The 23,785-nt window shown below is 32.0% G+C and overlaps 2 protein-coding genes across 2 annotated transcripts in view; one reads left to right on the top strand and one right to left on the bottom strand.

The window, feature by feature from the left end:
* LOC114332081 (coiled-coil domain-containing protein 13-like) overlaps nucleotides 1-23,785 on the top strand; it is a 135,551-nt gene that overhangs the window by 60,559 nt on the left and 51,207 nt on the right. The window contains exon 4 of the mRNA XM_050657291.1: nucleotides 1,191-1,423. Coding sequence (XP_050513248.1) covers nucleotides 1,191-1,423 — 233 coding nt within the window. The remainder of the gene's footprint in view (nucleotides 1-1,190; nucleotides 1,424-23,785) is intronic.
* On the bottom strand, nucleotides 14,598-23,431 carry LOC114332080 (serine/threonine-protein kinase pelle). The gene is made up of 3 exons (XM_028281791.2): nucleotides 22,510-23,431; nucleotides 19,296-19,583; nucleotides 14,598-15,188 (listed from the first exon to the last, which is right to left on the bottom strand). Exons 1-3 carry the CDS (start codon nucleotides 23,174-23,176, stop codon nucleotides 14,686-14,688), a joined length of 1,458 nt encoding a protein of 485 aa, XP_028137592.1. The 5' UTR covers nucleotides 23,177-23,431; the 3' UTR covers nucleotides 14,598-14,685.

The following is a 23,785-nucleotide window of genomic DNA, read 5'->3' as shown; positions in this document are numbered from 1 at the left end:
AGAAAACTTTTAAAACATGGTTCATCAAATTGATCGTCCTATGTTCGTTTTTGGGTATTGCAATGAACTTAGATATTAGCCATTCTTTCGGAAGTTCTCCGGTATAGTAAACTTCGTTGAATAATAATTCTACTAAATAGTATATCCATGTGGTTCTTTGTTAGTAATCTTAAAATTTATGTATGTATTTCGTCCGGTCTCATAATTTTATCATTTTGATACGTTTTACTGCTTTTTCAATTTCCTCTTTGGTAATTGTAGGTCCATTTCCTACTTCTTGGTTCTATTGTCTTCATTCTATTGTCTTCATAACGATTTCAAATAGGTTCAAATAATAAAATACTATGGCTGTTAATTTATAGTAGTGAAGTGAAATTTCAAAACCTTTTAGAAACTAAAATGTACTAATAAATTAACGGTTGAGTCTTAACTTTCGCATAACACTTATCTTTTTCGTCTAGTCATTTACCTGTGACTACATAAGTTGATGTTTCCGATGTTCCTTCATTCTTCTATATTTTTTGTCATTCGCACACATACTGGAAGGGGACTAGCTATGATTGCGACAATCTGGTCCTTTACTTGCATTCTCAGTCTTGATGTTGAGTTATCTTAATAATGACTCATTTGTTCTTCGGGTCACCCAAGGGATTCTAACGATTTTAGCTTTCTAGAACCAAGCTTCTTCTTAATTTAGTCTCTATTAGTATTTGTCTTCAGTCCGAGTCTAATTTTGGTCCCTACAGCTACTTAATGGCTTTTCCAGATTTTTATAATTAGCCATAGTGTTTTTGATGTCTAATTACTGATGTCACTTAGATGTCTAATTAAAGAAAATATTCACTTTTTTGTTTCCAACAACATTGATTTTAAAATTTGAGGGAACACTCTTTGGGACCATTTTTTTGTTCTTAGTACATAAAACTGAAGAAAAAAATATTGCCGCTATCCGAAACATTTCACACAATAATCGGTAGAACTAGAACAGACACATTTTACAATAGATGGCAGCATATATTATATTATATGATATATCTAAAATTCCCAAGGTAATATTTGTGGGATATTTCTTCTGAATAAATGTTAAAAAGGCATTGTACTTTTACATTCTCTTATTATTGCTTCTAATTTCCTTAAACGATAAAGCTTCGTTTTTTTATACTGCATAAAAAAATGTCTTCTTTACGTAGGTTCTAATCCAACAGAGGTGGTCTCTTTTGCATCTAAAAATGACGCCCAATTGATCACTTTGACAAAGGAAATTGAACAATTAAAGATTAAAAATGAGGAACTAAAGAAGAAACATGATGCATTAAAAGCTAGATATAAAGTTGCAGACATGGATGTTACTCTACTAAAATCGAAATCGACCATGTTAAAGGAACAAGCTACTAGAGACCAAGAAGTTATTAGTTCATTGGTGGTATGATTAATTTTTATTAACTATTAAAAATAGTGAAATTTTATTAGGTATATGCAACTAATTTTTTTATTAGCGCAATCACTGAAGGTGGATATGAGCTATTACTTCGATTTGGTTGAACCTCCATCGATTTGCATGAAAATTGGTGAGTAGTTAGAGGATATCTCAAGAAACAAATGTGACATAGTATCAACTTGCGCTTTTATCTTGGGGTTGGATGCCACCCCTTCTCGTGGGTGAAAATTATTTTATTAAAAAACCCCATAAACACAGGGGCAAATTCTAAATAGTATTTGTTATATCAAGTTATTAAAATAAATCAATACTTTTTAAGTTATTCAAGATCAAAGATTTTAATTTTTCGCGAAAAGAAATGTATGTTTTAAAGCGGTTTTTCATAAATAACTCAAAAACTGTTTTTAAAAAGTTTTACAAAAAACCTATTACCAAAATTGAAACTAATAAAAAATCGAGTAAACTCCTTACTCGAAAGACCTTTTAATATCAATTCAAAGCGAGTTATAGGTAATTGAAAGTACATTTTTTCGGTGAGTACTCAAATCTAAGTATTCAAGATTAAATAACGGGAAAACGATGCTTTTTGTAATAGTAGGGATGCTAAATTTGCAGTTATTAAGCGTCATGGAGACCTATTGGGTTGTGAAGATTAGTTCATAAACCCAAGAAAAGTTAAGTTTTCCATTTTAGTGGGGATTTTCCATTTCCAAAAATCGTTTTTACCGATTATAGCGTCATCTATCCATAATTCGAAAAAGGTCTCGAATAAAAATTACTTATTTTTACGTAAGTAACCCCCACCCCACCTTCTTCGTAGGAGACCGTGTTTGGTATCATTCGATGGATTTTTGAAAAATATTGAACACGTATTTTTCAGTTTTTCGATCTGGTGTCCATTGGCGAAATATTCGCTTTTTTATGAAACTTTGTGGCTCGCCCATTTCCTTACGACCCGCTTAAATCGTTATAGGTCTGGATCCCGCGTATGAAAAAAAAGTTGATTAATAGCAAGCTGAAAATTTGTTAATAGCTTAAGGGTGTCTAGTCGGATAAACTTTGATTATAAAGCGTATACGCTGTGAGCTCGTACGTAGAGGGGATATTTACAAATTCGCGAGCGCCAGTAGTGGCAAGTCTGTAAACGTTTACCGGAAATTTGACATAAATGTCAAAGTGATTAATTTAAAATTAAAAACATTAATTATAAAAAATATTAGTTGGTCAAAGGTGTGGTATATATTTTTACCTTAAATATACTTACGTTTTAAATACTGAATTTAAGTTTTTTTAATGTTCCGTAATATATAATTATAAATTAATCTATTACTCTTAGCGCCATCTACACGATAATTGTGAAAGTATCCGAAGTAAGAAATTCATATTTTATCAAAAGAACGTCGAAATGATTAGAAAAATCTTTAAAAAATCGATTACAATTTAATTACTTTTTTGCGTTATAAATATTAAGCGATAACAATTAAATAATAAATTTAAAAATTACCGGTGAAAGTTGAATGAGTAATCCGCTAGGAGCACCACCAGCGAAGCTCAGAGCGTATATCGAGTATTTTTGGAGTTAATATCAAAAGAAAATGACATTTCGTTGCAGTTAATGCAAAATGTCATATTATGTTAAATTCTGCACTTTTCAGGAGACAAAAAAACTAAATAATATTTACTGTTTTTTCTCTAAATTAGAAAATATACTTAAAAACAAAAGACGATATATATGTATAAACCCTAATTTGAAGAAAAACACTACTCACACAGTAAATATTATTTGTAGTTATTTTTTGTCTCCTGAAAAGTGCAGTATTTAACATGCCATTTTGCATTAACGGCAACGATTTACGAAAATTTGAAAAATTCTGATTATTTTAATTCATGTGTTTTTTCAAAAATATGCATTCTAAACTGGTTATGTTATGGTCATTACTTCGGTATTCTAAAGTAAAGAAAGTCTTAGGGATTACTATAATTTTTAATTTTTATGGAAATTGCGTATGTTTTATTTTTAATTTTTTCCTGAAAAATTCGAAGGGGTCCTCTTATTTTCATCATAACTTGCTTAATTTTGATGCTATCAACTTATTCTGGAGCTCATTTGATCGGTATCTCTGAGTACTTTGACAAGTATATTTTATAAAATACAGTTTTCCCGTTATTTAAGCTTGAATATTTAGATTTGAGTACTCGCCGAAAAAAAAACCTACATTCAATTACCTATAACTCGCTTTGAATTAATACTAAAAGGTGTTTTAAGTAAGGAATTTATTCTACTTTTTATTAAATTCAATTTTGATAATGATAAATTTTTTGTAAAAACTTACAATCGTTTTTGTAACAACCGCTTTAAAATAGGCGAAAGTCTTCGCGAAAAATTAAAATCTTTGATCTTGAATAACTCAAAAAGTATTCAATTTTTTAATAACTTGATATAACAAATTTTGCTTAGAATTTGTCCCTCTATAGATTTATGGGGTTATTTCTAATAAAATGAAGGGAGAGTTGGCATTAACCCCCCAGTGTAAAAGCGCAAGTTGGCACCATGTCACTTTTGTTTCTTGAAGTATCCTCTAACTACTCAGCAATTTTCATAAAAATCTTTGAATGTTCATAGAAATCAGAGGTGAAAACCTTCAGTGACTGCACTATACATAGTGTGACCCATTTACATTGGAAACACCTCTATAAAATTTGAAGTTGGTAATCGCTTTAAACCAATTTTGTTTTCAAATAAGTAATTAACTTCGGGACATAATTTAAAACGTTTGTTCATACTTCCAGGGCATACTACGATACTTTTTATTATTCTAAAGTGGGGATTTAGCGTGGTCTGAAATATATGTTTATTAATAACTAAGTTATGATAAGTTACAATTTTAAAACTCACTAAGATACGGTTAAAAATGAATATTTTGTATCAACTGACTGTCATCATTTTAGTTTTAATTCTAGTGTTTTATCAATCCACCATCTAATTGGATAAATGTGTCGTAGCACTAATATTTCTAATTACATTTCTTAGTTGTTGGGGAGTAATTTGTGCCTGTTGAATTATTGCACTAAGTTCATCTACGTGTCTTGAACGGCTTCGTTAAATTTTGTTTGATAACTCCCAAGAGGTAGAAGTGTAGAACTTTTAGATCTGAATAGCCAATCTATCAACGGACTACTACGGTCTATCCAATGGATTGGAAAATTTTCGTTTAGCAGTTGCTTCACAATTCTGGCGCAATGAAAAGAACACTTGAATAAATGTATTGATTAACTATAAGAGTTATCATAACATCTATCATAATCACAAAACATAACCTGCCATAGTTAACATATTTACGTTGTCGGACAAAAGAAATGAGGCTGTAAATTTATCGGACAAGAGATCGACAGTCTTTTGTAATTAATTATAAGTACTTTCAATTGAAAATTAAGAGATTTGTAATAACAAAACTGTACGGCGCTAGATACTCCGGTTAACTTACACATCCGAGGTTACAAAAATTACCATCAAGCTGAAAATTGGCAGGATTGTTCAAAATACCATCATAAATGAAATCTAAAAAGTCCTCATAAATCCGACCCGAGCTAAAAAATTTACGCGGGGTCAAAGGTCACCAAATATAGTTTTTAGCGATTTTCAGCGAAACTGTGAGTTTTATCATAAAATTAGTTCTAACAAAAAATGTAGATTAGATAATTATCTATAAAAAATGTATTACATATTACTTTTTTTTCCTAAAAACCACCGTTTTTGAGATAAAACGATTCAAAAAGTTGTAATCGTCATAATATGCGCACACGTTTCCACACCACCTTTGAGGTAGTGTACTTAGCGCGATTTTTTAACGTGGTTTCCCTAGTAGGCCTATTTCACGGATCTGTTATGATTCTGTTGAATTTGAAGCTATTGAATAATTGATATTTCCAAGGGTTAAAAATGATAAAAGTTATAAAAAGCGGTATAAATTAAAAAAAAAAGGAAATTTATCCAACTGGTTCATAATTCTCTAATACGTCTGCTTCCTCTTCTCCTTGTTCTTCTTCTTGTTATTCACCTTCTTCTTGTTCATCCTGGGTGCAAGTAAATTGCCCCAATAATGACACATCGCATGGCTGCTCGATATAATCAAATGAATCCTCAATTGTTAATGATTCAACATTGGAGCACAACCGGTTTTGACAATTAGTGCATGCTACCGACCAAAACAGTCCAACTTTTTCCAACCACATTTAGCGCTACATCCCTTTTTACAGTTGCAAAAAATTGTGTTCAGGAGTTTTTCCGGCGCAGGTGGGAGTAAAGTTTGAATTGGTTCTAATGAACTGTCGACTAATTTCCATCCCCAGTCTTTTGGATCTAGCTGATAACCAAGCCACACTTGAACTTGGTAATATACCCGAAAAAGATGTTATGAGCAGCCGCTGAGGTTGGAGGAAGACAAGATAATTGCACTTATTTTTTATTTCGGGTATTTTTAAAGAAACATGCATATCGAAACTTATCTAGGCACGTAGTTTTTTAGGCGCTCCATACATAGAGAGAAGAATGCTAATTCCGTTGGAAATAACTTCTTGTGGAATTGAATTAGTTTTTTTTAACACTTCGGCACATTCAAGTAATATAATTAGGTTTAACACGTAATTTCACTCCGGAGTAGTACTCAAGACTAATTATTTATACCTCGAGGGTATCATCTACTTGAAGAATTTCGCCACCCAGGAAGATAACGGTATAATTTGCATAATAGTAAACAAACTACATTTGCATAAAGTTTATTGTATATGTTGTTCTGAAGCTATTTCCTTGTGGCATTTTTATAATCAACTATTTTTAATGGGAATAAGCCACAATTTTACCAAAAAATGATTTTATTAACGTTTCGAAGCCCAAATCGGGTTTCGTTGTCAAAATACAAAATATGTACTACTAAAATAAACAAAAATGTTGTTGCTAAGTAAAAAAATTCTTCTAATAATTTATTTAATCTGACTCATTTATATTGACAATTCAGACGTATATTATACATTTTAAAGTAGAAGATTTTAAAATGATATCGCCAATATTTATGAGTTGCGTTCCTGGGACGACTTTACTAAAAGATAGTTCATTCGATTACATGAAATCAATCCCAACTCAAGAATATCCGTCACAAAAAAATCATAGCATGTGATCTGTCTTTAAAAAGACAACCAAATGCAACGATGACGGTAAAATTCTCGCGTTAGAGATTCCATGGTAATTTATTGTATATTGAAATGTTTATTAGTACTTAGCAATAAACATTTTGCCTAGAAAGTTGGCTTTCATTATCATGTTCAAACCCTTCTGAGAAAAGAATAGTTAGAGTGATTAGATTAGCCGACGTACCGATAAAACGTGTGTCTTCCGACAAAAACCATCTTTACAAATTGAATAAGACGCATAAGTAAGAATAATTATTATAAGTTAGGTAATACTTTGTCATAACAATTTACTATTTTTGTTGGGAATAAGCCGTAAAATTGAAATACTAATTCTTATTAATTTCGCGTTACATTCACTTTGTAATGATTTTTTTTTTGTTGGCACTGTAATGTAATACAGCTTATACATTGCATCCCTCCGTAGACCGCAAGCTGTATAGTAGAAACATTATCATATTTATAATATCTTATATTATTATGTGTAATATAAGTTAAGTTGACCGATAGAATATTATGTTTACTTGTATTACAGCTTCAGTGATGTATATACGTGGTGTACTAATACATATTATGACGATTAGAACTCTTTCAACTCTTTGAATCGTTGTATCTCAAAAACGGTGGCTCTTACGAAAAAAGTATTAAGATATTTTTTATAGATAATTATCTAATCTACATTTTTTGTTAGAACTAATTTTATGCTAAAACTTACCGATTCGCTGAAAATCGCTAAAAACTATATTTGGTGACCTTTGACCCCGCGTAAATTTTTTAGCTCGGGTCGGATTTATGAGGACTTTTTAGATTTCATTTATGATGGTATTTTGAACAATCCTACCAATTTTCAGCTTGATGGTAATTATTGTAACCTCACTCCTATTTTTGAGTCTAACTAGACCGGTCTAAGAGTGACATTTTGCGGGTGTCGGACTCTACGATTGCTCCCTCTTTTTCGCCATACAAAAATAATTTATTTTATTTTAACGTATAATTTTTGATTAAACTTAAAAATTGTAATTTTGCAATAACAAAACATAACCGCGCTAGAGCTACAGGTTCAGTTGTTGTGCGTGCGGAAACGCGTCCAACCTGCTCTCTAAAAATTTTTAGAAAGTGGTAGACTCCCACAAACGAAGCAGTTCAAACCATTTTTAAAACTTTTGTGATCATTATCAAAAAAGAACGGCGTATAGGGGACTATAAGTCTGATGATAAGTTATACTTTTTTGGAATGGTTCTAAGCAAAACGCAAGTAATACAATAAATAAAAACTTTATTGAAAATGTATCACAGTATATATTTATAATTGAATTACAAACTTATTATTAGCATATGAATTATAAAAATAGTTCTTTTGGAAGACAATTTTACTATGTTAATACTATAATACTTAATAGCTACTCTGATTAAAACATAATAAATGGTTTATTTAAAAAATCAGCATTCTAGTTTTAAGATGAAGTTTAGTTTTTAAAAGTTGTAACTGATGACACTATACAAGAAATACATTCAATTTCAAAAGTATTAAATAATCAATAATAAATATGAAATTGTTCAGAGAATACTTTAAAATATATTTAAATGTTTTTCTTCTTTTTCGTAGTCGGTAGCTTGTTTTTTAGCATTGTCATTTCATGAAATCCCTTGTATTGCTAGTTTTACATATATGATTAACCCTTCTTAAATTGAACATATATTATTTATGGTGTAGTGACATCAGTTACACAATTCAATTACAAACTGCCGCCTGCTGATCTCTCATCAAACCCAAAGATATTTAGAATTGTTATTAACAACGAAAACATTTTTTGAAAAATAACTTTCAAGAAGTTTTAGAAATCAATCTAAATAAAAACATACTCTCCTTCACGACTAACAGTCCCTTCACAGAAAAGCAGTCTGTTGGTATTTTATTATTTTCGTTTTGATAGCTGTACCTTAATATCTAAAATAGCTATAAAGTTGTAGTCCAGAAAGCCACTGCGCATTCGCTAGGAAAAATATTCCGATTCGGAATTTTTGCACAATCCTAATCAAAAAGGACCCCTTTTAACAAATTTGCATGTTGCCAGGACCAAAAGTGGATCAAAAATTTTTCAAACGTTTTTTTTTTTGTTTTTTTCCTAAAATTATTTTTTTTTGCATGGAACAAAGTTTTTTAAGGTTTTTGACATATAAGCGATTAAAATTGCGAAATCGGCCATTTTTAACCCACAAAAACTATGTGAAAAATTGAAAATTTGAATGTTGCCAAGGTAGGTAGATATATATATATATATATATATATATATTCTTTAAACATCGATTAATGAAATCCCGAAGAGTTTTTTTGCAATACAATATTCAAAACTCCTTTGTTTTTTAATTGCTAATCAAGCGTGCGCGACACTATTTTCCACCGTTGCATGTGTATACAGTATGATGCAAATAAAAGGAATAAATTCGTTATTTTATAAACCGGCCACTTTAAGAAAAATCACGAAACAGGTCGATTTTTATTTTTAAGTTATGATATTGTGGCATATATGGTATACTAGTGACGTCATCCATCTGGACCTGATGACGGAATGGATGATTTTTTTCAATGAGAATAGGGGTCGTGTGCTACCACATTTGAAAGGTTCTTCAATTCTCTATTCTCTATCATTTACATAATTATTTATACAGGCTGACCAAAAAATTTTTATTAAATTAAATTATTTGACAAAAAAAGAAGAATGTTTGTAATTTATTTAATTCAAAATACAATTTACTGCTTTCAAAAACCAGAAAACAAAGTATATTTCACAAATAAACATTGCTTTTCGCTTAAATTAAATCTTCAAACTTCCAAGAGACAGGTGGCTGGTGGGAGCTGGCTTGGACATTGAATGTAATCGAAAAGCAATATTTATTTGTGAAATAAACATTTTTTAGTTTTCGGGTAACAGTAAAATGTATTTTGAATTAAATAAATTACATATATTCTTCTTTTTTTTCAAATAATTTAATTAAAAACTTTTTTTCGACACCTTGTATAAATAATTATGTAAATGTTTATATTAATGAATAGAGAATTAAAGAACCTTTCAAATGAGCTAGCACACGACCCCTATTCTCATTTAAAAAAATTATCGATTACGTCATTACGTACAGATGGATGATGTCACTGATATACCATATTATGCCACAATATCATAACTTAAAAATAAAAGTCGACCTGTTTCGGGATTTTTCCTTAAAGTCACCGTTTACGAAATAACGAATTTATTCCTTTCATTTGCACCATACTGTATACACATGCAACGGTGGAAAATAGTGTCGCGCATGCTTGATTAGCAATTAAAAACAAAGGAGTTTTGAATATTGTATTGCAAAAAACTCTTCGCGATTTCATCAATCGATGTTAAAGAATATCTACCTTTGCAATATTAAAATTTTCAGTTTTTCACATAGTTTTTGAGGGTTAAAAATGATCGATTTCGCATTTTTCAAGTTTTAATCGCTTATATGTCAAAAACTATCAACTTTAGAGAAAAGTCACTACTTTTCTGTTTGTAATGATCCAAAAAACCTAAAAAAACTTTGTTCCATGCAAAAAAAATAATTTTACGAAAAAAACAAAAAAAAAACGTTTAAACATTTTTTGACCCACTTTTGGTCCTGGCAACATGCAAATTTGTTAAAAGGGGTCCTTTTTGAGTAAGATTGTGCAAAAAATATGAATCGGAATATTTTTCTTAGCGGATGCGCAGTGGCTTTCTGGACTATTGTGAAATATACATATGATGTATAAGAAGTAAATGTAGTGGACATTTTTGAAAATAAGTATGTAGTTTGAGCCTATTTTTTACATAATAATTAATTGTCATTATGAGAAGAGACCTCTGCACAAGAGATTTACAGTTGGAGCTACAAGTTAGGTTGGACCGGGTGCTACGTTTGGAAGCTTGGACATTGAATGCAACATCAACCAAAAAAACGGGAATCATTCGAGTTGTGGGTGTATAAAATAATTCTGAAAATATCGCGGACAGAACACGTCACAAACAAAGATGTTCTGAGAAAGATGAATAAAGTAATGAAAGTCTGAAATACAATCAAAACCAGAAAATTGGAATATCTCGGACATATTACACGTGGAGAGAGACGCAGCTTGATCCAACTGATTATGCACGGAAAGATTCAAGGAAAAAGGAACATAGGGGGACGCAGAATATCGTGGCTGCGTAACCTGAAAGAATGGTACGGATGTACATCAATAAATGAACTTTTCAGAGCAGCCGTCTCAGCTTTTATCTCGTTTAGGAAGTCACGCACGTCAAATAAAGACTATATTTTAATAATCACCGGGCAAACCTCCAAATAAAACATTATCCTATCGACCAATCAGCCTGTTACCGACAATGTCCAAAACCTTCTAAAGACTTATTGTTGTTGATGGAATGGATATTGAGGAGACTGCATCCTATAAGTACTTGGGACATGAAATTCGGTTGGGACGAGATAACCAGACATGCGAACTCCCACGTCGCATAGGATTAGCCTGGGCAGCGTTTGGTAAACTGAACTATGTATTTAAATCGGACTTGCCCATATGCCTCAAAAGGAAAATCTTTGACCAGTGTATGTTGCCTGTACTCACTTATGGAGCCGAAACATTGACACTAACAAAAAAGGTAGTGAACAAGATTCGCGTAACTCAGAGGGCTATGGAGCGCCAGATGTTGGGTGTCTCCCTGAGAGACCGAATCCCAAACGAAGAAATACGCCGTAGAACAAAAACAACAGAGGCTGTCGAAAAAATCGCGTCGCTTAAGTCAACTTAAGTGGAATTGGGCAGGACACGTCGCCAGATTGCCAGACAACCGATGGACAAAACGTATTGTCGAGTGGAGGCCGCGAGAAGAAGCACTATGGAGCAGAGGACGCCCACTAACCAGATGGGCCGATGGTTTGAAGCATGTTATCGGTAACTGGATGCAAGCCGCACAAAATAGAGATAAATAGAAAGAGCTGAGGGAGACCTATGTCCAGCAGTGGACGCGTACGGGTTGATGATGATGATGATGATGATGATGAAGCCACAATTTTACTAAAAAAATTATTTTATTAACGTTTCGACGTCCAAATCGGATGCCGTTTTGTCAAAATACAAAAAATATTAATGAATTAAAGAAAAATGTTGATGCTTAGTAAAAAATTCTTCTAATAATTTATTTAATCTGACTCATCATTTATATCGGCAATTCAGACATATATTATACATTTTAAAGTACCTAGAAGACTTTAAAATGATAAAGACTTTAAAATGATATTGCCAATATTTATGAGTGGCGTTCCTGGGACGACTTTACTGAAAGATAGTTCATGCTATTACATGAAATCAATTCCAAGTCAAGAATATCCGTCACAATTTACTCTCAAAACTAATACCAAATTCTGAACTTAATACGTATAATATATGTTATTTTAAATTATAAATAATATTAATAATACATAGATATATAAATAATACTAAAATATAAAATATGTACCAACTCGATATGTTATTGACATACTAATCGTGGTATTTTCTTTCTATTGACTTCCTCTTTTAGTATGGGAATTTTACTGTCACCGTTGCATGTGGTTGTCTTTTTAAAGACACATCACATGCTATGATTTTTTTGACGGATATTCTTGAGTTGGGATTGCTTTCATGTAATCAAATGAACTATCTTTCAGTAAAGTCGTCAAAGGAACGCAACTCATAAATATCGGCAATATCATTCTAAAGTCTTCTACTTAAATGTTATAATATATGTCTGAATTGCCGATATAATGAGTCAGATTAAATAAATTATTAGAAGAATTTTTTACTAAGCAACAGCATTTTTGTTTAATTCATTATTATTTTTTGTATTTTGACAACGGCAACCGATTTGGACGTGGAAACGTCAATAAAATAATTTTTTTAGTCAAATCGTGGCTTATTTCCCATTAAAAATAGTTAATTACTCCAATACTCCACACAACAAGCTCTTAGAATTGTAACAAAATCCTTACCGCTACTGAGGAAAAAATATTGTACAGCGGTATTCTTAGATGTAGAAAAAGCATTTTATAGAGTATAGCATACTGGACTCTTATACAAACTCAAAAGCATTCTTCCAACCCACTACTACCTAATTATGAAATCCTACATTGAAGATCGTTAATTCCAAGTAAAATATAACACAGCAACTTCCATATATTTTTCCATTAAATCAGGCATACCACAGGGTAGCGTCCCGGATTCTCTCCTTTACCTATTAATTTACCGCAAATATCCCAACCACTGAAACAACCTAAATCTCAACATTCGCCGATGACACCATCATAATGGCTATCAATGAAGACCCCATTATCGCGTCTGCACAATTGCAAAACCATCTTGACCAATTGGGATCATGGATCAACAAATGGAAAGTGGAAGTAAATGAAACGAAGTCAACCCTAGTTACTTTTACAAACCGAAGGGATTTATGTCCAACATTAACATTAAATGATACAGAATCACCAGTTACACACACTAGTTAAATATTTGAGACTAATCCTTGACAAAAGATTAACATGGAAGCCGCATATGCATGTCAAGAAAGCCCAGATCAACATCGAAATACGACAAAACTCACTATTGATCCTGTATAAGTATATGATAAAACCAATTTGGACCTATGGTGTCCAACTCTGGGGTTGCTCAAAGCCATCAAATATCAAGATAATACAAATAGTTCAACAAAAAATATTGAGAATGATATTCAAGGCGCCCTGGTATGTTAGCACTATCACCCTACACGAGGACTCAGCTACACCTTTGGTAGAGGAAGAAATTCGAATAATCACAAAGAACTACCTTGGTGAACTGAGAAGTCATCCAAATGATGAAGCAAGACTGTTAAACGCTCCTCCCGGATTTGCAAGACGATTGAAAAAAAAACGATGGCCAACAGACTTAATAAATTAGATATATTATGATTAGTAAAGCATCAAAACTATTTCATACAATAAAAAATAGCTTCTTAAACAAGAAAGAAATCACAAGAAAAACCAAACTAACTGTATTCAACACCATATATAGACCAGTGCTTATATACGGCTGTGAATCATGGATACTAACAAGAAAACTAAAGAGTAAGATACAAGCCCCAGAAATGAAGTATTTACGAAAAGTTAGAGGAGTGACAATGAGAGACAGAATGAGAAACACAGATATACGCACAGATCTTAGGACGAAATCAGCACTTGAATATATTGAAGAAAAACAACTAAGTTGGTGGGGACACATGAAAAGAATGAAAGACAACATACGGGTGAAGAAAATATGGGAAGCTAGGATACAAAAGAAAAGAAATACAGGAAGACCTAGAGAAGATTGGGATACAGTAGTCGCTAAAATCATCCAAAGGAAGGGGAAAATAATAGCAGAAGCAAGCAGATTAGCAAACAATAAGAAACAATGGTCAACATTTGTACACACGTGAAAAGACGTGTCAGTCCCGACACTGAAAAGTAAAAGGGGCTTAAAAGACTATATATATTATGATCTAATGTAAAAAGAGGGTTGTCATACGGTAGCTTCTCCCTCATGTATTTAACACTCAAACTATTTACTTATAGCTTCGATGAAGCAGATTGTAAATTAAAATATGTAATATAAAAAAAGTTAATATTCGTGATTTCTTCCTAACGAGATTTTTAATTTAGTTTCTTAGCTTTTTTTTAAACAGTACAAGAATTCCCTAAAGAAGAACTTCAGTTAATCTACTTTCAATCATTTTTTCCTTTTTCGCTTCACCCCAGTATTTTATATGAAATATTGACAAACAAATAAAATGATCCCAATTTTTTACCTTACAAGTATCGCAAATGTAGTAATGAATATTCAACTGAAAATTCCAGAATATTAATTATTAAATTACCTCGTGAATTAATAAGATAGGAAAATAGTAGACGTAAATAAAAATCCATATGTGTAGTAATGATATAATATAACTCACTATAATAGGTTATTTTAATAGGCATGTGTAAAGGCGCCTTATGAGTTTAAATTATTAGTCTTATTCCACTAGAGATACTTTCTCCAACATTATCAGTACATCAATCATTTCAGGTCTTTCTTTTGCCCACCTTTTTACACACATCTTACCTATCTCTAGTATCCCTTTAAAGCAATCGTCGTAATCCTTTACGCGTTTATCTTTAAGCTCTAAAATGTCACCTGGGTAGTTCACCACATGATCCCTCAAGAATTTTTCCTCTCGATGTTCAGAATGAGGCGATAACGAAGTTGCCAGCTCGAATAGTAGTACTCCAAAGCTGTAGGTGTCAACTTTGGTGGAAAACTTTTTTGCTCTTAGAAATTCTTCTGGCAGGTAGGGACGAGTACCATGGATTCGGCTCACCTTTATGTATGTATATTGACTCTGAGGACCCTCACGAGCTAAGCCAAAATCTCCAATGCGTGGTTGGTTGCAAGGGTCTAGTAAAATATTCGCTGATTTTATATCTCCATGAACCAACGGCTTGCCATTTATTCTATTCGTATGTAAAAATTGAAGACCTGTTGAAAATTAGGCTTTAAAAATGGATTACATAAAATTAGTTATTTCTGAATTAAATAGAATGAACAATTTAATATTATGTACCCATAGTTCCCAAAAGAACTTTCCAAACTAAAATCTGGTCATATCCCAGGAAACGAAGCATTTAAAAATCGAAAAATTGCTGGCCTCTTTGTCTTATTCCACTAGAGATACTTTCTCCAACATTATCAGTACAAAAATCATTTCAGGTCTTTCTTCTGCCCACCTTTTTACACACATCTTACCTATCTCTAGTATTCCTTTAAAGCAATCGTCGTAATCGCGTTTATCTTTAAGCTCTAAAATGTCACCTGAATAGTTCACCACATGATCCCCCAAGAACTTTTCCTCTCGATGTTCAGAATGAGGCGATAACGAGGTGGCCAGTTCGAATAGCAGTACTCCAAAGCTGTAGGTGTCAACTTTGGTGGAAAACTTTTACCATTAATCCACATGGACCAGCAAATACTTAGACCTCTAAAAAATAGCGGAAATGCATCAATAGAAAAATAAAACCTTAGGAAAAACAGGAACGGCAAATAGATAAATGGATTAAATTTTGCAGAATGGACACCTAAGCATGAAAATAAAAACGTAGATTTGGAGGGAAACTGAGCAAGAAAACAAAAAGGTGAGTCTATGAAACATCGATGTGAAGTATTGTGACAACGCATAGAAAACTCGATAATGAACAAAACAAGAGCAAAAAGCTATAAAGGTTCAGAAGATGCCGCTTACTAACTTGAATGGATAAACAATGAAACGAGGAAATATTGAGCCCCATAGGTCGATCTGGAATATCCTGGATAAATACGCAGACAAAGTCATGTTAAAACGAGGTAAGTCAGATGAATGAAATGACAGAGATAGATGGAAGAAGTGAAAACTGTAACATCCTTAATAGTCCATTTACTGATGGTTTTTGCTCCGAATTTTAAATAACTGCTTGGATTGACATGAAATTTGGCATACACATAGCTAACATCTGAAAGAAAAAAAGTGATAGTATGCCTATGTGTGCTTTTGCCCTGAGGGTGAGTACCACACCTTCTCGGGGTTGAAAAAAAACATACGTTTAAAATAGGTCCCGAATAGGGAACTTATATAAAATTTTAAATTCGAAAAAAATGCTATCAATCACAACAGAACATAATTTAAAACATATTATATCAAACAAAAAAAAAGTTTTTTTTGTCTTCCGTATGGCGCCAAAAGATGATTAAAAATTCAAATTATAGCAGCCAGCCCAAAACGCGCCCTCATTGGTTATGACGTCATATCATTGTAGTATTGGATGTCCTCGCCATTAATTCATTAGGTTTGGCATTCGTTTTGACACTCAGTTTTATAAATATTTCGATAGTTGCTATTTCTGACTAATATTTGAGTGTTTTTAAGACAATTTCGAACTAATATTTAAGTGTTTTTGTTAAGACAATTTGTAATTAATAGTTGAGTGTTTTTATTACTTAAGACAATTTTTTTAAAATGACCGAAGAGGGTTTTCTAAAGGCCAGTCTGATAACTTACCTATAGTAAATATGTGTAAGGTGGCCACATATTTTCAAAAGGGTGAACATTTTTTCGTTGGAGAAGTTCGGGGAGTTAAAGCAGATAAGTAAGTACATAATATGTATATTATACCTACACCGTTTTTTATCGGCTGGTAATCCAATAACTAGTTTATTGGGGTTTTTAATATTTGCACTTTTACAAAATGGCACTAAACAACACTTATCATGTTTTCTTTTATTTTCCATAGTAAACCTTCTTTCCTTTCCTTCAAAAACTGTATCAAACTCCAATCTCAACGATTGGTATATATTATTACAATGGCATATGATAAATGTCATTAAAATATAAATATAACCATAAACATAAATAAAATATAATGATGTGACGTCACGGGTCGTTTAAAATGGTTTAAATACACAGAAGATTTTAAATTTGTACTTCTAAGTTATTATGGGTTTTTGAACCGTGAAATTTTGAAAATCTCATTTTTAAACAAAACTGAACATTATTATGTATTAAAAAAATGTGCCAGTTCCCTATTGGATAAACCGACTAATTCTAAGCAACATTTGCTCTATAGAGTTTTTTCACTAAGTCAATACTTTTCGAGTTATTTGCGAGTGAACATGTTCAATTTTTAACAAAAAATCCACGTTTTTAGACGGTTTTTCGCAAATAACTCAAAAGTACATATTTTATCGAAAACAATATTCTTAGCAAATATATAGCTTATAAAAAAGTAAAACTCATCATAATGTTTTTAAAAAGTATACAAACATTTTTATTTTTCTAAAGTTTCTAGCGTCAAAGGTACGGAAGTTGGACATTAAAAATAAAGTTGGTCCCTTTTTTGTAAAAAAAATCGTGAAAGTCACCATCTAATTAGCATCCCAAATGAAATTAATAACTGTTACGGCTTCACAGTTATTATTACTTTGCTTTATTTATGTATTGTTTATATGATCTGTAAGTCCCATCGCATGCATCGGTTCAAAGTGCGTATTTTTGAAAAAGTTTGGTTTTGAAGTATTTTTTTTTAATTGTGAAAAAAATGCCTTTTTTCAAAATAACTAAAAATTTTTAGTGATTTCAAAAACCTCAAAGAATAAAAAAATGTAGGTTTTACTGTTCTGAATATATCTGATTTTTTGGTTTTCTATAACAAAAATTGGTTAAGATATGGCTGTTCAAAATTTGCGTACACTCATGATTAGTGACTCGTTCAAGCCCTTTCAACTAGAGCCCTTTTAACCGATGAAACTTACAGCTCATATAAGCAATACATAAGTAACAAAAGTTGAGAAAAGCAGTAACAATTAATTTTATTTGGAATGCTAATTAGGGGAATATTTTCACGATTTATTTACCAAAAAAAAGGGACCAAATTTATTATTAGTGTAACTTGCTGATTTTTGACGCTACAACCTTTTTTAAATTACAAAAATAAAGATTTTTTTAACACTAAAAAACTTGTGAAGAGTTTTCCCCGAAAAGTACTTCAATTTTTGGGTATTTCACGTTGAAATATTCGATTTGGAATTTGAACGAATAAAAACCTACTTTTCATTAGCTACAACTCTGCTTCTACTGGGTCTACAGACTTCATGCGTACACCTTATTTTTCACTTTTTATAAGCTATATTTTTGCTAAGAATATTTTTTTCGATAAAATACTTACTTTTTGAGTTATTTGTGAAAAATCGTCTATACAGATGGTTTTTTTATTGAAAAATGAATATATTCACTCGCAAATAACTCGAAAAGTATTGACTTTTGACACTATAGAACAAAAATTGCTTAGAGTTAGTCAGTTTATCCATTCCATGATTATTTTGAACTTTTGACTTACTTTTTCACCCCCGAGAAGGGGTGGTACTCACCCCCAGGGCAAAAGCACACCCCCTTTTTTTGTTTGACATGTTAGCTACGTGTATGTCAAATTTCATGTCAATCGAAGTGGTTCTTTAAAATTCGAAGGATTTGCAATTTTTACGGTGACCGAATGGACTACACAAACATAATCAATAAAAGTTTTATTTTTTTTGCATTCACTAGCAACACTAATAGTAGAAGAAAAATATTAAAAGATCAATGAATGATAGTTAATTTAAAACGTTTTTCTTGTTCTGTTAATTAAATATTCTGATTAATATTTACCTCTTGCGACTCCAATAGCAGTATTGACTTTTGACACTATAGAACAAAAATTGCTTAGAGTTAGTCAGTTTATCCATTCCATGATTATTTTGAACTTTTGACTTACTTTTTCACCCCCGAGAAGGGGTGGTACTCACCCCCAGGGCAAAAGCACACCCCCTTTTTTTGTTTGACATTTTAGCTACGTGTATGCCAAATTTCATGTCAATCGAAGTGGTTCTTTAAAATTCGAAGGATTTGCAATTTTTACGGTGACCGAATGGACTACACAAACATAATCAATAAAAGTTTTATTTTTTTGCATTCACTAGCAACACTAATAGTAGAAGAAAAATATGAAAAGATCAATGAATGATAGTTAATTCAAAACGTTTTTCTTGTTCTGTTAATTAAATATTCTGATTAATATTTACCTCTTGCGACTCCAATAGCAATATTCAGCCTAGTTGGCCATTTAAGCACTTTCTCAGGATCTCTAGTTCTAAGTCTGTTATCGAGAGATCCTCCTGCCATGTACTGGTAAATCAGACAAGGATGTGGGCCTCCAATACTGTATCCATACAATGGCAGAATATTATCATGCCTGTAAGCATTAAGACAATGCAGTTCCGTTATTGATTGTTTTATTTGTTCCGTTTCATATTCCTTTTTATCTTTCTGGTCCAGACGTTTAATGGCAACTTGTGTACACTTCCATGTTCCTAAAATATTCAAAAATGTAGCCAAAATAAATTAATATTATCTACAGAATTAACCTGATGTAAATTCATTTTAACAAAAATACTGTCGCTGTAGCTGCAAAACCCAAAGATTGTGCAAACTGCCTTAGTATCACAGAGGAGAGAGGCTAGCTTCCTTGGTAAGAGTTGGTAAGTCTTGGGTTCGGGTGAATAAAATAAAAATATTAAGAGGATGGGTACGTATTTTCGGCTGCAATGCTATTCAAATGGGGATACATTTTTTTCGAATCCTGAGAAAACTAATACGTATTTTTGAAAAATTTAAACGCAGAATGAAAGATTACGTTATTGGCGAAGGCCGAAAGTCCATGAGAACTTCTATAATGTTTATTTTAATAAGTTACAGGGGGTGAAAAACTAAAAGAAAATTTAGTGTGATATTTAATTTAAAATATCTCATTCAAAATAAACTTTTTATTTATTCTAAGAGACTTTCGGCCCTCGGTAATAATATAATCTTTCATTCTGCGTTTAAATTTTTCAAAAATATTTATTGGTTTTTTCAGGATTCGAAAAAAATGAACACAATGTCCGTGGTAATATTTCCAAATCTATCTTTGTCATACAACGCACTCAGTCGAATAGAATATTGTCAGCATACTGTCAGTCAGACAGTGACAATCAGTCAATCAGTGACAATTTTAAATATTTGACATGGCATCAGGAATATTTTGAGTTGTTGATTAAATAATATTGATATAAGTGTATTTGATAAATAATAATCAGCCCAGAATATAAATAAATAAATAATATATAACAAATCAGTCAAATCCATGCCTAGGCTTATGATATCAGTATTTTTGGGAAAACAGAAAACACTATAGAAGAAGCATATGAGGATGCTTCAGAAGTCAAACAGTTTAAGTCAAGTTCTCCCTAAAAATGACTTATGTGATGAAACACCAAAGAATAGACCAACAACAAATAGCTTGTCCTTGTTTGTATTTATAAATATAATACTTATATTATGATCAATAAAGGCAGTTTACTTATTTATGGCTCCTCATTTTTCTGCAACTTTTTTCACAAACATGTTATAATCTCATTTCAAACATTAATTGACTTACACCGATTGGCTTCTGAGGCATCCATGTAGCACTAAAAGAAGCACAAAATTGTGCTTAACCCGGCATTGGTCGCTAGGTTGACTTTTACATGAGTGGTTGCGTGTAAGATTTTGTCTCACATATCCAACTTTTGCTGCTTTTAACGAAATAACATTTTGAAAATAGATTTTAAACTTATGCTCGATTTCATAATAAAGTTAAAGTGGACTTTAAATTTTAAGTCGGTACCTTTATCAATGGGATTGTAATACACATTAAAGTGAACTTTAGTTAATGTTCAGTTTAAGTTGATTATGAAACCGGGCGTTAATAAAGTTATTATTAGCTTTACACAATGTGACTGTTGATGCGCTTGTACGGCATTTTAATCTAAAAATGCAGAAATAATATTAATTTTAATTTCAGATTTTTTGTACTAGTAGGTACCTTTATATTATTGTCATGCAACAGGGCAAGCTTTAAGATTATCTTTGAACGATTAATATTGCAAATATAAAATAAAATAATGCTATAAATTAATGTTAAATAATATTATAGACGGTGGTCGCGCGATGAGAGAATATCACACGTGAAGCACACTGACTTAACAATTGCCCATACTAAGTCAACTGAACCACCATTTGAGCAGACAAGTATATTCGATTGTAGAGGAAGGATAATTAGGAGACTAGAAGGAACTACAGCATGTGTAATTTACCAGGGAACAAGTTGTGTGCCATGTTCTGAAACCTTAAGAGAAAATCTGATATAGAGACCAATGGCGGGTTAATAATAAACACCAACAAAACGAAATACATGAAAATAAGTACCCAACCACAAACCCTATGGCCAATTATTATCAAGAATAATGTCATTGAAACAATTATCAAATTAAGCAATTTCTATTCTTGGGAGTCCTTATCAACACTGAATATGAGTGCACGAGATGCAAAACTCGCTTATTGCATGTAAAGGCAATTTGAGAAAAGTGCAAAAAACGTTTTTTGCATTATATTTGTTAATAATCAATTAATACTGTTAGCGTCCCTTTAGAACATATACATCTCTAATAGTTTATAACATATTTTAAAAAAATAGTGTAGATTTTTAAAAAAAAAATAAGAAAAAAAGCATTTAGCGAGTTTTGCACCAAAAAAATGATACAGAAATAGTTTGGAAAAAATTTATTCACAAAGCAATTAAACAGTTACTTATAATATTACCTACATTAAATTTGTAGATAAATGTCGCAAGGTTTTAAACCACTGCAGCCCAAAGTTAAACAAACAATTCAGAACACCGATAAATGGCGCTAAAACGCAACTGATTCAAATGGTCGAATCACACCAGTAAACACGTGAGTAAAATCTGATGCTGTGATTGGACGCCTTACAAAAAGAGAATTTTGCATCGCACGCATCAATGCATAAAGCGAGTTTTGCATCAAGTCATGATTTTTGGGATAGCTTTTCGTGTGTTAAAAAATTAGTTTTGCTCCAAATGCTTATGTAAAATAATAAGTAAATAGTATACGAACAAGATGGCGTGCCTAACTACTTTTTTCAATTTTTGTCGATAAGCGAGTTTTGCATCTCGTGCACTCATATAACACCACCACCACAGAGATTAACAGCAGAATTTGCGTGGCAAACACATGCTATTTTGGGCTCAATTTCCTAAAGAATTATAAAAACCTGCTAAGGCACTACTTGCACTACTTGCTATTATATTAAAATAAAAGTTTACAATCAAATATTAGAAAATAGGAAAGGAATAAAAACAGGAAAAATTAACAAATAAAATGGACCTGAGATATCAGAGAATATATTAAGTAATCTTACCTTTATACACTTTCCCAAAGCCACCTTTTCCAAGAACTGTGCTTTCACTCCAATTATTAGTAGATGCCTGCAATTCTTCGTAGGGAAGTGATGGCAGTCCCCCAACTGACTCTGCTACAAATGATATATCTGAAGCAGTATACATCTTCGATCTTATGAAGTTAACTGGAGATTTAGGTAGAAGAAAATTACTGCTTTCATTATTTTCATTACTTACTATTGTTGGTAGCCGAGGAATTATTTTAGTATTCAGTATCTTCTCAGGATCACCATTATAGTTATCAGGATGTATTCTATAATCAACGTTTTTAATTTTCTTTTTCTCCAGAAGCATTTGACGAACCAAAGGATTTAATTCATCCACACTGTCTTTAATGAGTACATGATACTTTTTATCAACAAGTTCTTTTAACACCATCATTGCTTGATACTGCTTCATGCGGCCGAGTAATACAAACAACTCCAATACTGTGTGGTTTTGATGGCTCCATACAGTTAGCAATTCTGAAGTAATAGATGAACCCTCTTTTACTGACCTTTTTATTTCTTCCAAGTCTGTAACATCATACTTCATGTGAACACCTCCTAGCTCTAGCCATTTATTATCTTTGTCAAGAATTTTGCATAATTTTCTTTTGGGCTCATCTAGTAATTCGTGTATATACATTTTTTAAGACGTAAGTTATTGTAATACATGTAAAAGTAAGTACTGTAATTACATTACTAACTAAAATAACCCACTGATGAACTGATAGCTTTCGCTGAAACGATTTCTCTGCTCTGGGCCTGGGTAATTCTCAATTTTGGTGATGTCATAAAAGCAGAAGAAACCACATTAAATAAATGAAGTAGAAGTAGGCCAAAACAGGCAAGTGGGTTTTTCCGAAATTTCTTAAAATAAACAAACAAATTAAAAACATGTACAATAGGGCTTTTCATCGATTGTCATTTGTTTCGTGCTTCTGTCATATGTTGTATAATCTGTGTATAATATTAATATACACGGATTATACGACTTATGACAGAAGCTCGAAACAAATGACTGTGAATGAAAAGTCCTATTCGGAAAATACCGAACGGAACGATAAACGATACAGATGACAGTTGCAATGTTGCTAATTTTATAACTTTTTTAAATAAGTTAAGAGCGCTTTACAGCTTGCAATTCTACATGCAAGACGCAAGAAAGTTGCCTAAAGGCATGCGCAGTATGTCGTCAGTTGACTATTGCATGCAACTTCTTGCAATTGCGCGATAATCGGTTTGGTGCCATTTT

Source organism: Diabrotica virgifera, chromosome 7 (assembly GCF_917563875.1).
Source record: "Diabrotica virgifera virgifera chromosome 7, PGI_DIABVI_V3a".
Lineage (NCBI taxonomy): Eukaryota > Metazoa > Arthropoda > Insecta > Coleoptera > Chrysomelidae > Diabrotica > Diabrotica virgifera.
The sequence above is the reverse complement of the archived record's forward strand: the minus strand, read 5'-3'. Positions and strand labels throughout refer to the sequence as shown.

Coding starts and splice junctions, on each gene's coding strand:
- LOC114332080 (XM_028281791.2), bottom strand. CDS start 23,176: ATGTATATACACGAATTACTAGATGAGCCCAAAAGAAAATTATGCAAA. Junction 19,584..22,509: donor CTTTGGGAAAGTGTATAAAG/GTAAGATTACTT, acceptor TGAATATTTTAG/GAACATGGAAGTGTACACAA. Junction 15,189..19,295: donor TGCTATTGGAGTCGCAAGAG/GTAAATATTAAT, acceptor AATTTTCAACAG/GTCTTCAATTTTTACATACG.